The sequence below is a fragment of the Gymnodraco acuticeps genome, unplaced genomic scaffold, assembly GCF_902827175.1.
Source record: "Gymnodraco acuticeps unplaced genomic scaffold, fGymAcu1.1, whole genome shotgun sequence".
In the NCBI taxonomy this organism is placed as follows: Eukaryota; Metazoa; Chordata; class Actinopteri; order Perciformes; family Bathydraconidae; genus Gymnodraco; species Gymnodraco acuticeps.
The window spans coordinates 4,641,889-4,655,972 of NW_022990701.1; the positions used below are offsets into that span (position 1 = coordinate 4,641,889).

The 14,084-nt window shown below is 41.4% G+C and overlaps 1 protein-coding gene across 1 annotated transcript in view; it reads left to right on the forward strand.

Annotated features, from left to right (window-relative positions):
- Positions 1-14,084, forward strand: part of LOC117556124 (protein sidekick-1-like) — a 276,166-nt gene that overhangs the window by 245,345 nt on the left and 16,737 nt on the right. Inside the window, 6 exon segments of the mRNA XM_034231352.1 lie at positions 7,599-7,800; positions 10,818-10,921; positions 11,074-11,144; positions 11,928-12,066; positions 12,965-13,021; positions 13,202-13,303. Coding sequence (XP_034087243.1) covers positions 7,599-7,800; positions 10,818-10,921; positions 11,074-11,144; positions 11,928-12,066; positions 12,965-13,021; positions 13,202-13,303 — 675 coding nt within the window.

Sequence of the window (14,084 nt, forward strand, 5' to 3'; positions counted from 1 at the left end):
TTGTGAACAGAAATAGAGCTCTCAAAGAAAACACAGGAATGGTCAGAGAGTGCAACATCAGTCACCACAACCTCAGAGATATTCAGACCCTTTGAGATAATTAAGTCCAGAGTGTGCCCCTTATTGTGCGTGGGCTCCGTCACATGCTGAGTCAGTCCATAGCTATCAAGAACACAAAATAGTTCTTTAGCCCTTCTGTCCTGGGGGTTGTCAACATGGATGTTAAAATCACCAACAATGACTAGACGGTCAAAGTCAATACACACTATAGACAGCAGTTCAGTAAAGTCATCAAAAAAGCTTGCACAGTATTTGGGTGGTCTATAGATATTTAGGAACAGAGCTCGAGAGGAGCATTTCAGCTGAAGGGCCACATATTCAAAAGAATCAAAGTTTCCATACGATGTCTTCCTGCATTGAAGGGAATCATTGAACAGAATAGCAACTCCACCCCCTTTCTTATGCATTCTTTCCTGACTCATAAAACTAAAGTTGGGAGGGGTTGATTCGATAAGAACAGCTGCACTGTTATTTTGTTCAATCCAAGTTTCTGTTAAAAACATAAAATCGAGATTGTGCTCAGTGATAAAATCATTGATTAAAAATGTTTTTCCTGCCAAAGACCTGACATTTAATAAAGCTAGTTTAAGTTTGTTAAACACACTATCAGTCATGTTTTTTGTAACAAGCTGTGGCTGACATGGAATCACTGCTAAATTAGATACACTCACACAAACGTTTGAGCGCTTCCTGTTTCTATGATTCACCGCTCTTAATCTATTACCTATCAACACAGATATCGGCAAAGCTACTGGCAGGCAGGGCCCCGACATGTCCTGGAAAGAGTTGAGAGTGCCATACGCCCTTGAGCCTGGACCCATCACATATCAGTAAGAGTTTGTTGTGTTTTGTACACACACATCCTTATCAGGCTTCGGAGACTGCAGATGCCCCCTCGAAGGGAGGGGAGGTGGTCGACGTAGGCACGGTGATGGAGACGGGCGAGATGGTGCGGGGGTAGAGGACATGCTGCCAGGGGGGGGAGGTGGTTGACGTAGGCGCGGTGATGAGGACGGGGGAGATGGTGCGCGTCTCCGCGGTGATTTTGGTGGGCGTCGTTGAGGAGCGGGGGTAAAGGACATGGTGCCAGCCCTGCGTATCGCCTTCGTTTGGTCTTTGAACTCCAGGAAGGAATCGGTGCCAACCCTCTGTATCTCCTTTGTGTGTTCATCGATCTCCAGGAGGGTGGGCGAGGGTGAAAGGGTGAACGGAGTATCCTCAAAGGCGTTGACAGGGGGGGGGGGGGGGGTGACGGGCAGTGGAGACTCCTCCATTTGTCTCATAGGTCTCCCATAATCAGAAAATTCCTCAGGCGGGTGCAGTGATAATTCTTCAGGGTTTTCTGTGTGATGTGTTGTGTCTTTCTCCTGTTTTGATTCCTCTTGCCGCTTGTCCTTGGCAGAGGGAACAGATTGATGACGCAGGCAGTTGAATATGTTAGAGATAAACAATTTCACTCCTGACTTGTTCAGGCAAACTCCATTTGCCTTGAAAAGATGTCTGCGATCCCAGAAAAAGTTAAAATTGTCAATAAAATGAACAGAATGGTCAGTACAGGCCGTTGAAAGCCAGGTGTTCAGTGCAAACAATCTGCTGAATCTCTCCACTCCTCTTCTGACTGGCGGTAGAGGGCCACTGATGAACACCTCTGCATTTAGAGAGCTGGCAGTTTCCAACAAACATTTAAAGTCTTCTTTCAGCACTTCTGACTGTTGTTTCACAACATCATTTGTTCCAATGTGCAGTACCACATTCTTCACAGTCGGATGTTCAGCCCCAATATGCAGGATCTTCTCAGCCAAGTCAGAGACCACATCCTTGGGAAAACAGAGTACTTTGGTGTTGTTCTTATTACACAGACCTTTTACATCTCTTACAGCAGAGTCACCCACAATCAGAGTTTCAGGCCCAGTCGTTAGCTTTCCCTCTAGCCTTTTACTTTTAGAGTAGCTATTGGTCCTTACCCTGCTGCGTGAAGAGGACAGGTTATCCAGGTCATCAGATCTCCGGTTCTCGGTCAGCGGAGCGTATCTGTTCTGGATTGGCACACTTGGTGGTTTAGGAGGATTGTTTGTAATTCTCCCTTTAGCAGCTGTCCACTGCTGTTTCCTAGTATGAATAGGGGTTGAAGAGGCGCTCTTCCTGGGTGATAACAATGCAGGCCAGCCGGTCGCATCACAGATTTCGGAGCTCTGGGCTCTGCCTGTTATCCGTCCTCCCAAATCCCATGGAAATGATTTACTCTTATAGGCCTTGCACCCAGAGAGTTCCACTTGTAGATTTATTACCCGGTACACAGCCCTCCTGTTCCTTGGAATCCTTGTAGCTGCTAACTAGCTGTGAGTTAGCATACCCTTCTCCATTATTTTGCAACACTGGTAAAGTCGTGTCATTCCCACGACATAGTCCATTCACTTCCACGTTAACTTCCAACCGTTGAATTTTCATTTCCAACAGAGCCATCTTCTGTATAAGTTTCTGGAAGTCATCTGTAGAGAACGGAGGCATTTTGCTACCAACTAGCTAAATAGCATGCAGTAGCCTACCAGGCTTTAGCTGTTGCTAGGCCACGCTATTGTAAGACTGACGTCGTCGTAAAAATGTTGAAATATGGCTGAAACCCTCCGTCTATTTACGAAGATGAACTGTCCCAGTGATAAGTTAATGTCCAGGAGCCGCTGCTCGAAGTTTTCAGAGAATAAGAATAGGAAAATCAGCATAAAAAGTAAGCAGAGGCAAGAGCAAGCAGAAAAGCGTCTGCACTGTAAGAAAGATAAGCAAGCAGGTACTTTATGTTACGTTAGAATACTAACTTTTGGTGAATTTAGGAGAAATATACAGACGCAAATAGACAAGCTATAGTAAAATAAACACCTAAATGTGTATTTTGTACGTTTTCCTTCCAAAAGCCTGAAAGAAAACATGTTATGGAATCAAAATAGCACAAAATCTCAAAATTGACCAGTGCATGAAAAACAATGTTTTTGCCGGCCGTGTCTCGCCCTGAGACAAACCGGAGTTGAGGATCTGTGGGGTTTATTCTCCCAAAAATATAATTTACAGTTTACAAAATAAAAATAAAATAAAAATTATAAGATCTACAGTATTTGTGGCGGACGATATTTAATTGTGGTGGCAAATGAATCGATGTATGGGAAACACTGGCAGCTCTGCCTGTAGTGCTCTACTGCCATGTGCCCTTTTGTTCCCTTGGCTTCACTCCATGAACTTCAAGTTACAAAGAGTTTGATCAGTTGAACCAAGTTTTATACCTTTTTTGGTCAAATCGAGTAAATCACTCACATTGAATGAGTAAAATCATAAGGTTAGTGAGAAATAAGTAAAGTACAATAAGGTATTTTCAGTAAGCAAAGCTGTTACTATTTACAGTGCAGATTAGCCACCTTTATGTTTGTATTCTGTAACGATACATTTAATTTAATATTGAGCACTGATTTTGTTAATATGTCTTATAATGTTATGTGTCTTACAATTCATTTTAAAAACACATTTGCATTATCATTACATTCTATGTGCCGGTGATAGTGAAGTCAGTTGATAAGATACAAGGAAGAATGGTTTAAGTGTCGGGTGGTTTTAAAGTTTGACAGAGAACTATTCTAGCGAAGTGAAATATCACTTTTTTTTAAAAAGTCATAGTGACTCTGGTGTCTCTGTGGGCCAACGCATGAACAGCTTTGGTTTGAACGCGGCTCCCACTTTGATTTATATCATCCCTGAACTCTTTCTCCAATTTTCTCTGTCAGCCGGCACCACCGCTGTCTAGTAAAGCAGCGAAATGCTACAAAAGTCCTTATACAAAAATGTGACTTTGAATTTTTATGAAAACCAATCATGATGTCAGATATTCTATTCAGAGCTATCAGTGTGTGTAGAGTTTTTTAATTGGATCAGATATCATAGCATCTGCAGCATCATTATCAGGGTTTCTTTCTTAAGAATTGAATTGAGTGGATCCCTGTTCCACTTCAGTAACATAATGGCCCATTCTCACTGTGAGATAGACAGAATAGCCTAATAGAGATTTCTTTCTGATGATGCAGAAGAGACCAACTTAATCCCCAGAAAAAGAAAATTGGCTTTTGGAGTGTGCGTGTGGCTGTGTACGTGTGTGAGGCTGTGTGCATGTGCATGAATGAAAACAATTCTCTCAAGAGAGGTTTATCTATGCTGGTGTGTGTCTCCAAGAGAGGATAACTGATACGGTAATGGACATCATACAGCAGCATATTAAGCAGCATCCATCCCCTGACAAACATATACACTATTTGATATCCTTTAGCACCAGAAGCTTTTCTTCTTCATGTGCCCTTCTGTTCTTCTCCTCTCCTCTACCTTGTATGGCAGGATACATTCTGAAAAGGCAGCACTTGTTCTGACAATTATGAGTGTATTATCAGAACATGATCTTAACTGTAGAGCGGAACAAGAGAAGCCGACATGGAAACAAAAGAGGAAGGGAAAAGTCGATCTTAAAAGGACTGAGGAATAAGGGCACAAGGGAAGAAGGGAGTCAAACATATTCGACTTAAAATGCTTGTGATAAGGATGAATGGAGGAAGCCTGTGTGTGTGTGTGTGTGTGTGTGTGTGTGTGTGTGTGTGTGTGTGTGTGTGTGTGTGTGTGTGTGTGTGTGTGTGTGATGTGTGTGTGTGTGTGTGTGTGTGTGTGTGTGTGTGTGTGTGTGTGTGTGTGTGTGTGTGTGTGTGTGTGTGTGTGTGTGTGTGTGTGTGTGTGTGTGTGTGTGTGCCTTGTGTGTGTGCGTGTGTGTGTGCGTGTGTGCTTGTGCTTGTGACTTAAAATGCTTGTGATAAGGATGAATGGAGGAAGTGTGTTTGTGCTTGTGCATGTGTTTAAGAATATAAATGCAGATTAATTAAGCTTCAGAGAGCATCGATAATGCTTTAATTTTGCAGACTTAATCGATAATCTGATGCCCCTGAAATTAAACAGTAATGCTGCTCAACCACATGTTTTTGATTGTGTGTGTGTGTGTGTGTGTGTGTGTGTGTGTGTGTGTGTGTGTGTGTGTGTGTGTGTGTGTATGTGTGTGTGTGTGGTGTGTGTGTGTGTTAGAGGTGCAACAACTAATCGACTTAATCGATTCAAATCGATGACCAAATTAGTTGCCAACTAATTCAGTCGTCGATTCGTTGGTGACGTCATCACGTGTGTTTTACGCGCCGTTAAGCTCCAACGTTATTGGTCTTTTTATCGGTACTGGAGACATTTAAAAAATATATGTCATGTATTATTGCTACAAAAACATTATATCGCAGTCTTAGTGTCGCCAACTCGTTTTTCTAATATGCAAAAAGACAAACAAATGCGTCTATGATGTATTTTCGATCAGACGAGATCTCTCTCCCCCGTCCGTGTGTGAGGGGGCGGGGCAGTTTACACACACGCGGCTGCTACATGCAGCAACACACAGAGGAGATGGCGGAGAGAACGCGCTCCGAGGTGTGGTTAAATCTATGGGTTAAATGTTACCCGTCTCGATGTGGACAATGCTCTATACCAAAAGTGCAATAAGAGTTTAGCATGTAAGGGCGGTAACACGAGCAATTTTTCTAAACATTTAGCAAAAGTGCACCGCATGCAGACGGAGGAATGCACCGGGCTCGACTGTCTTTCTAGTAGCTCTGTAGCCCCATCCACAAGTAACGTTTCCACGTCAGGTATTATGTATGCTAGCAGCAACACATGGAGTTAACTACATTATACAAACTTGGGTTAATGATTAGAGGTAACTGAGTTATTTAGTTTGTTAAAGTTTCAGCTATTCTGTTTACAGTTCTGTCATCAGATTATTTAATACGATTTGTTAAAACATTGTTGTTTCTTTTGATGTGAAATATTATTTATTTAATTTAAATAAAAAGCAATGTTAATTTTGTTCAAAATGTGTTTAGTTAATTTAATAATATTTGTATTTTTGAATCAAGTATTCATCTTTATTGTCTTCATTGTTAGTTTCCACATGCCTAAAACAACCTCAAGCTACATCTAAAAGTTGATGGCTAAATAAGAGCATTTGAGAAATTGTGCAAGGCATACAGTAATAGTCTGAATAGTCGATTCATCGTTTCATTAATCAATAGATTAATCGATTATCAAATTAGTCGTTTGTTGCAGCCCTAATGTGTGTGCATATGTGTGTGTACACACATCGACTTGTCAAACAGCTTCTGCCACACAGTTGTACAAAGATACTGACTCCCAGATTCATCTTTTATCTTCTAATTGAATAGCAAGACTGACAAATAGGAACACACACTGGCAGTCTGTTGAGAAATAGTTTCTTTGATGTTGCCGTGGTTAGATGTCTTGTTTCATTTAAACACATGTAAGTATTGCAACAGTCAAGCCAGTGTAAATGTTGGCTGCCCTTGTCCTGTGTTACAAGGTATTGGCAGCATATGGTCCATGTTCGCCTCAATTTAGTCAGGGGACAATTTGTTTCATCGTACTGTACATAGTTACAGATAGGGGGCAAATTAAAGGAAATTAATTAATGAGAAGAGAAGCATATTGCAGATGTTTCTATAAAGGGCACTCATTTACATCCATTTAAGTAACCAGGTTTCAGCTCATTTAAAAAAGAATATGATTTTGGACCTGGTAGCCGCAGATAGACAGGAGGGGGTGAGAGAGGGGACGACATGCAGAAAAGTGCGGCAGCCGGGATTCTGATCTCGGCCGCTGCAGTTAGGCCCTACAGCTGATTTCTTAGTGTATATGATATTTATACTTTTTTTACGTTATTTCTGAGCCATGAGTATTAAAAGCTGGGTCTCTAATTGACATGTGTGAATGTGTATTACAAAGACTTCAAACATAAAACGTTTCCCTGTATAACTAAGACAGGAGAGAAGATAAATGGAAACATCATTAAAGGTAGCAATTCATATAATTCCATCTAAAGTACGGCTTAAATTGAAACTAACTAACAGTAGAGTGTACAAGTCTAATCATGGTTCCACTTCTCAATGTGTGGCCTTTTGTTAAATAAAGACACATTTGTACTGTAAGGAGAAGCGTTGCTGTCTCACAGACACACACTGTTCTGGAGGCGTGTACTTATTACTTACCTCTGTCTGGAACACATTTGCATAGGGATAAGTGTGTTGTAGATGTTTCGACCTTTTTTCATTTTCTATCTTTATGCATCCAGCACTTTCTTGACTTGCAGTGTTCTGTCTTTTATTTTGTGATCTAACTATATATCTAAAACTACACAATATCCCTCTGTCCTTGAAGTGCAAAAACTCACACACGATGGGTGTACGCAGTGGGAGCACAGCCACTCCATGTAACATTCCTAAATTACATGATTTTATGTATGAATGAATACTTAAAATAAAATTGCCCTGGAAATGTAAATGTGTCTTTTTCCCTTTCCTGCTTTCTTTTCAACTCCCCCTCTCTTATCCTGGTTTCACCTTCCCTCTTTCTTCCCCTCTCTCTCTCTCCTCTGCCTCTTTCCCCCTCTGTTTATCTCACCACATCCACAGAGCGTCCCCAGCCGCCCAGGAAGTTGTCTGTTCCTCAGGAAGGGATTGAATCTCGTCATGTGCGCCTCCACTGGGTGACAGGAAGCTCAGGTTCCTCCCCGCTGAGGTACTTCACCCTGCAGGCCAAAGAGCTGCCCAACGGGGACTGGAACGCACACACTGCTGACATCCCGCACAACGGGACCACCTGGACCGCTGACAGGTACACATGTGCACATATGAGCAGTCACACACACGTATCTGCTTGTGTGGCATCTAACCGTAACTACATTATGTGCAGCAGGCAGGTAAAGCTTCAGATGATGTGTATACCCAATATAGAAAGAGATGGAGGGTGATTACTTTTTTTGTGTTTTCTAACAGGAATAAAAAGCAGGAAATCAAAAGGAAAAGATTAAATTGTGTTTTTGCTTTTAAAGTAATCCACAAACTACAGCAAGATGAAGTCAGTACATTTGACTGTTTGCTTAAAATTAGAAATCCGTTGTTTCAAAAATTACAAAGCATTACAATCGCTAAAGCTTCCACCGTAAACTGATGAAATGCCTAATGTGCTGTGCAGGAACGGAAAGCTTGACAGGCATAGAAACAGTATCTAGTGAAGGTTGGGGCTATCTAATAGTCAATTAGGCCATCTCAAGCATCCTTGGAGAAAACATGAATAAAACTCAACATTACTGTTTGTGCTTTCCTTACACAGCATGGAGATTTTGTTTGGCATTACATGCTAGACTTGAATTAGTTAAAGCAGTCTTTAAAAAATCTTGTAATGTTTATGCATCCTCGGGGAGAGAAGAGGAGTGGACTGAGAGACGAGGGGGGCTGTGAATACTCAACGCAGAGAACAGAGAATTAGAACACAGTAAGAAAACATTTTATTTGGAACATGTCGTACCAAAAAGGTTTTTAGAGTGAGAAAAACGCAACACAGAGAAGAAAAAACCCCACCAGGGAGAGCTGGGTAATCATAATCACTGCAGAAACGTGGAGGATCTCAGTCACCTAATCACAGAGCAACAGCATGGAGTGCACTTTGTCTTTTTCTCTCTGCCTTTCGTGATTTCAAGTTTCTGTGTGCCATTTGTCCAATAGTCATTCTCGAAAAACGTTTTTTACCTTTTCATGTGTCATCCCTCTTGTTGTCACCACCTCCCTTCGTGCCTCCATCCGTCAACAGCTAGTGCTTTCAAAAACCATAAGTCGTGTATTTGTTCCTTCCTTCACATGCACTAATCCGCAGCAAGAGAGGGCTCCATGTCTTCCTTTTCCTTCCCTCTCTCTCCATCCCTCCATCCTCCCCCTCTTGGTGAGGCTGTCATTAAGGCAGCAGGTGATGGCGGTCAGACTCGATGGCTGCTCCAACTTCCCTGAAAGCCTAAGTAGCAGAACTATGATGAGGCTTTAATTTGGATGGTGTGTGTGACTGTTGGTGTGCGCTCCTTCTTCATCAGCTATCACAGAGCTGTTTGAGATGCTGAAGAGCGCTCTCTGTGTGTCTGCACCAGCCTGTTTCAGCCTGCCTCAGGGAGAGTCTCTCTGCCATGCTGCTGCTGCTGTTGTTTTGATGCATTTCGGGCTCATTCTAACTCTGAATGCTCTAATTACAGCGCCGGATGGAGGAATTAGCTTACTTTTCAATACACTCACACTCACACTCACACTTACTTGTTATCCATCCCTTAATTGTTGTTTTCCAATGAGACATCTTTGGAACCAAAACATTGAAGTCCCCCCAGGCTGGTGCGAACATGTACGGCACACACTCACTCACTGTCCTTAAAGTTGTCCCAGTGCTGTTGGTGCCCCACCCTCTTTGAGCTTGGTGCTTTTGATGTGTTATTCCTACGATACCCACAACCCCACAGGGTTTTTTCGTTTCCCTTATTGGGGCTCATTATTATACAAGAGGACACTTGAGCAGTTCTCCAGTCGCCTGCTGAATTTCTCACTGGTCCTCTGAAGTCCCTGAGGCCCGTGAAAATATGGTCCAGGACCTTGCAGGTAGATGTGTGAGCAGTGACAAAGCACGGTGGAGGGTGTTACATTGAATCCTTTGTAACAATTGTTGTTACTGCCTTAACAAATGATTCAAATGATCCTGTTAACTCGTATTTCTAATGAGGTTGGACTCATAAATAGGTAAGACAAATTACCTATTTGCCACCACCTGTCCTTTTAAATTTTTAATCAGATTCCCACGGTGAGGATTTAAACTATTAGCATGCTATAAGGCACAGAACTCTTGTTCAGCTGGCTCCTAACAACGGGTGCCTGTCCCTTCAGCTGATTGTAAGTGGCTCTAGAGTCAAGTGTTTTCAAAATGACTAATGTATATTGTTATTCTGTGCTTATTAATGCATTCACCTTGCACAGAGGACAAATGCAGATAAGATGTTGTGGTTGTATGGCAGCAGAAATACTTTGGCAGGGAAGACAATTAGCAAAGGTGTAAGATAATTATTATTCAAGACCTCTTCAAAGGCCACGGAAAGAGCAGAAATATGTTTGCGAGAGTGGGGGAAGATGGTTTTGGAAAAAATGAGTTCAAAGTGTTAATGATACCTAGTGGAGTTATTTGACACTTGTGGTGCTGTAGAGCCATGCTTTGATGAGCGGGTCGTTGTATTGTTTGTTTCTTGCATTGTATGTGCCTTTGTGTTTGTGATAAGAGAAGAAGAAAACCATAAGCTGATGCAACCAATGCAACAGAAACCAACATGTTATGTGTTTCAAGGTCTTACAGATATACTTACATGTTAGCATGTATACACTGATACTCACATGGAGTGGTGAGTTCACTGGTCTACATGCTATAGTTTTGCACACACTTATAAAAGCCTATAGACTATGAGTAAATGAAAGTAATGCAATGCATGCATCAATTGGTTTACCAATAGATTCACATTGATAAACCTATTGTAAATGTTGCATGAGGGTCATGGAGCGAAAAAGCTAGTAGCCTTTTAATTTAAAGAAACCAATTCATCAATTTAGGCCTGAATCTGTCCAAAGATATATTTGAAATTTAAAATTCAATTTTTAGATGAAAGAATGAAAACGTTCCTAGGGTGACAAGACTTCTTGTTCTAACAAAACAAAATAGGAAGATATTTATGAAGACGAGAGAGGTGTAAAGCTGAAACCAATGTGAACAAAGGTAATACTTATCAGTGTTACGCCTCTAATCTCTACATATGTATCTGCTGTTTGTGTCGGCAGGCTGAAACCCTTTACATCATACAAGTTTCGGATGCTGGCCACCAACGATGTAGGAGACAGTGTCCTCAGCAAAGAGACGGAGGCTGTTACAACTCTGCAGGATGGTGAGGGACTGGGAACACTGGTGGGGGGGGGGGAGAAAGAAGACATGACAAAGTGTATTTTAAAACATAAATAAAAAGGACTATATTAGGATGGACAGTTTGTCTGCCTCGTCTTTTCTTCCTCACTCCCTTTGTTATGTTTTCCTTTCCAGTCCCTGAGGAGCCTCCAGTGATCCTCGCAGTGAAACCAACAACAACTACCTCAGTCATGGTGCAGTGGAAGGTATTTTCAGAATTTCTATTATGCTTGAGCAACACAAACATTATATACAGACAGACCTACACAACCAAACTTTGTGGAGGTTAATCACCTGTTTGAAGAAGAAGACCCCTGCAGAGTTACTGTGTTTGTACGTGTTGCATGTGGATGCAATTATGATTATTTATTGAAAAGGAAAGGTCAGAGGGCAGCATAGAGAGATTGGGGGGGATGTCAAGAGGGAGAGACAGATTGTTCTGGCAGCGGGAGAGAAAAGTTCAAACTCTAAATGAGGTTATACCAGCAGGAGAGATGTTAGCGGGCAAGAGAAGCAAACTCAGCCATGTCCAACAACAGAGGAAAATGAGAGAAAGGGGAGTTTTGGACAAATACAGGTGGTTTAAGAGCAACTGTGACTGGTGAAGCGACAGTAAATACAGCCTGGCTACTTTACTGCTTGTCACTCTTCCTCTTCTGCTTGGAAGTGTCTTCTCTCACTCCTTTTAGCCTTGTGTCAAAGCAGAAGGAGGCGATGAAAAACAAAGTCACCAGCAATTTAATCATCCTTTACAAGAGTGCCAAACCCACTGAAGCATCACTTTTTCTGTAGGGTTATAGCCAGAGCAATCCAGCAGCGCTTTAAAGTGGACTCTGCTGATAGAATACTGCTCTGCCAGCCTGCCAGCGTCCTGTCAGTCACCCACTACACAAAGACAATGAAAATGATCAAAGTACAGAATTCCTTCTTTGATAGTGAACTGAACTGTCTTCCATGTGCTCGTGTGTGCTTGTTTGCATGTTTTTCAGAAACCCAATGACACCAGTATTAACGGGGTGTTGACTGGATACCGGCTATATTACAGAGAGCTCCAAGTAAACGTTTCCACTTTCGTTGAAGCAGAAGTCCAGGCAACAAAAAACAACACCACAAGTGCCCTCATTACAAGTGAGTAGTACGGATAGCAACTGTTTGCTTAGCCCCACTCCCACTTAGTTAGTGTTGCTATGTCTGTCACGCTTTTCTTTTCAGCACTTATGCAGTTAACAGTGATGAAAGTGTCATTTTTAAAACTTGAAATGCACAGCATTATTTATGTATTCTTTCTTTATACTGTAGCACACAGAAGTAGGTAATTCAAATGTCTAGCTAAAATTGAGATTCAATCAGATGTTGCTATCTAGCCAGATTTGGGACTTTAAGAAGTGAATGTTGAGGGGAAACAGCTACGGAGTTTGAGGGGGAAAAAAGGTCCACTTAGCCAACAGCATAAGTTACCCTCTCCTCAGTTTCTCCTTTGTTGTGACAAGTATACATATATATGTCATTCTGCCACTTTTAGCTACTATTGAAACTATTGCTAGATACTGTTCTTTTAATGTGAATCGCTGTTGGCAAACATTGCACAGGACACACTGCATTTTGTTTCCATGGCTTTGTGCCAATATTTTAGTTTTAATTTCCCCGTACCAGCGGCATATATAATTGCACAATGACAGCCGGGCTTAAAAGAACTAATCTGAATGCTGATGGTTTCATTATCTGTAGCCATTATTTTGTGTGGTCAACACTTGCTTCATAGTGATCCTTTATACAAAAAAACATGTCTATAGCCACATTAAGAGCTACCGTGGGCTGTATAACTGATTAAAAACACATTTTATAACGAGAACTGCATTGTTCTTGTGCTGCCGTATACTGCTAGGTAGTCTTAATATTGAAAAAACGATAGGGGCTGTTAAAACGTCCTTTTTAACACTCCCCTCTTAAACACAATCACTTTATTTAATTGCCGTTGTCATTTTAAAATGTACTGATGTCCCCCTCCATCTTTGTCTCCCTAAAGCCAAGAGCACCTTCAAGACAGTCAGCAGCGCCGCGCTAACAGAGTTTGAGTTGACACGTAAGTAATTAAAAATGGAACTGGGAAGAAAAGCTACTGGGATATTTATTTTTTTAAGACTTGGTTTTAGTAACTTTATAATAAGCAACCAGCTTCTAGTATAAGAAGTAGCAAAAACAACTAACATTTCACTTTGCATACATGTTACACGTAAATGTAAGTATTTTAATTTCTTTGCAGAACTGAAGAAGTTCAAACGCTACCAGATTGTTATGACGAGCTACAACATCATCGGAGAGAGCCCCCCCTCCACCCCAGTGGAGGTGTCTGTCGGAGAGGCAGGTAGGTGGAAACAGGAGGAGGCTGTTAGACAGGTCACTATTTGTATACATGATTTACACTTAATGCTTATGAACATGTACACATGTAGGGTTTGCAAGAACAGCTTGAATGTCTAGCTGCTTCTTTCCCCAGCATTAACTGCTTTGTAAAAACGTTGCATTGTGGGTAAAATAACATTAAGTTTTAAGCTAAATCTTTAAATTGTTGCTCATCAGTTACAGTGGGATATCAATTATTATTATGAATTATTTATCATCCCATTTCATACATGTACTTTATCCTCCAACATACAAACTAATTTCATCATACACAGCAAATATAACAAAGAACCTGCCATAACATGATCATCACATATAGATCCAAAAGCAGTATTTTTAAGTGAGGGAAAAACAAAGAACAAAGCAAACCTTGCTCAATGTGCCCTTACTGGTATATCATATTTTAAGCATGAAAGCACATCCATGACCTTGAAAGTAGTAGTTAAACACATCAGCCCCATCTCAAGGTCAGTTTACTGTACATGTTTTTCCAGACCTCAAACCGTAACATATGGTATTAATGAGCAGATAGATTTACTCAGTTGTTTTTGATGGATGTGTTCACAACAAGCTCGGTAGCTGTAAGGATTTCATCCGTAGCACACAATAGGCTTTTAAAGACTGTGATATTTCCGACGCTGGAAGAAGCGAGTTAGAAGACCTTGAATCTTTGCCCTGTCTCTCGCTTTCTTCTTCTTTATTCTTACTTGCTTTGTCCTCTCCACGCCTCCTGTCGTCCTCTC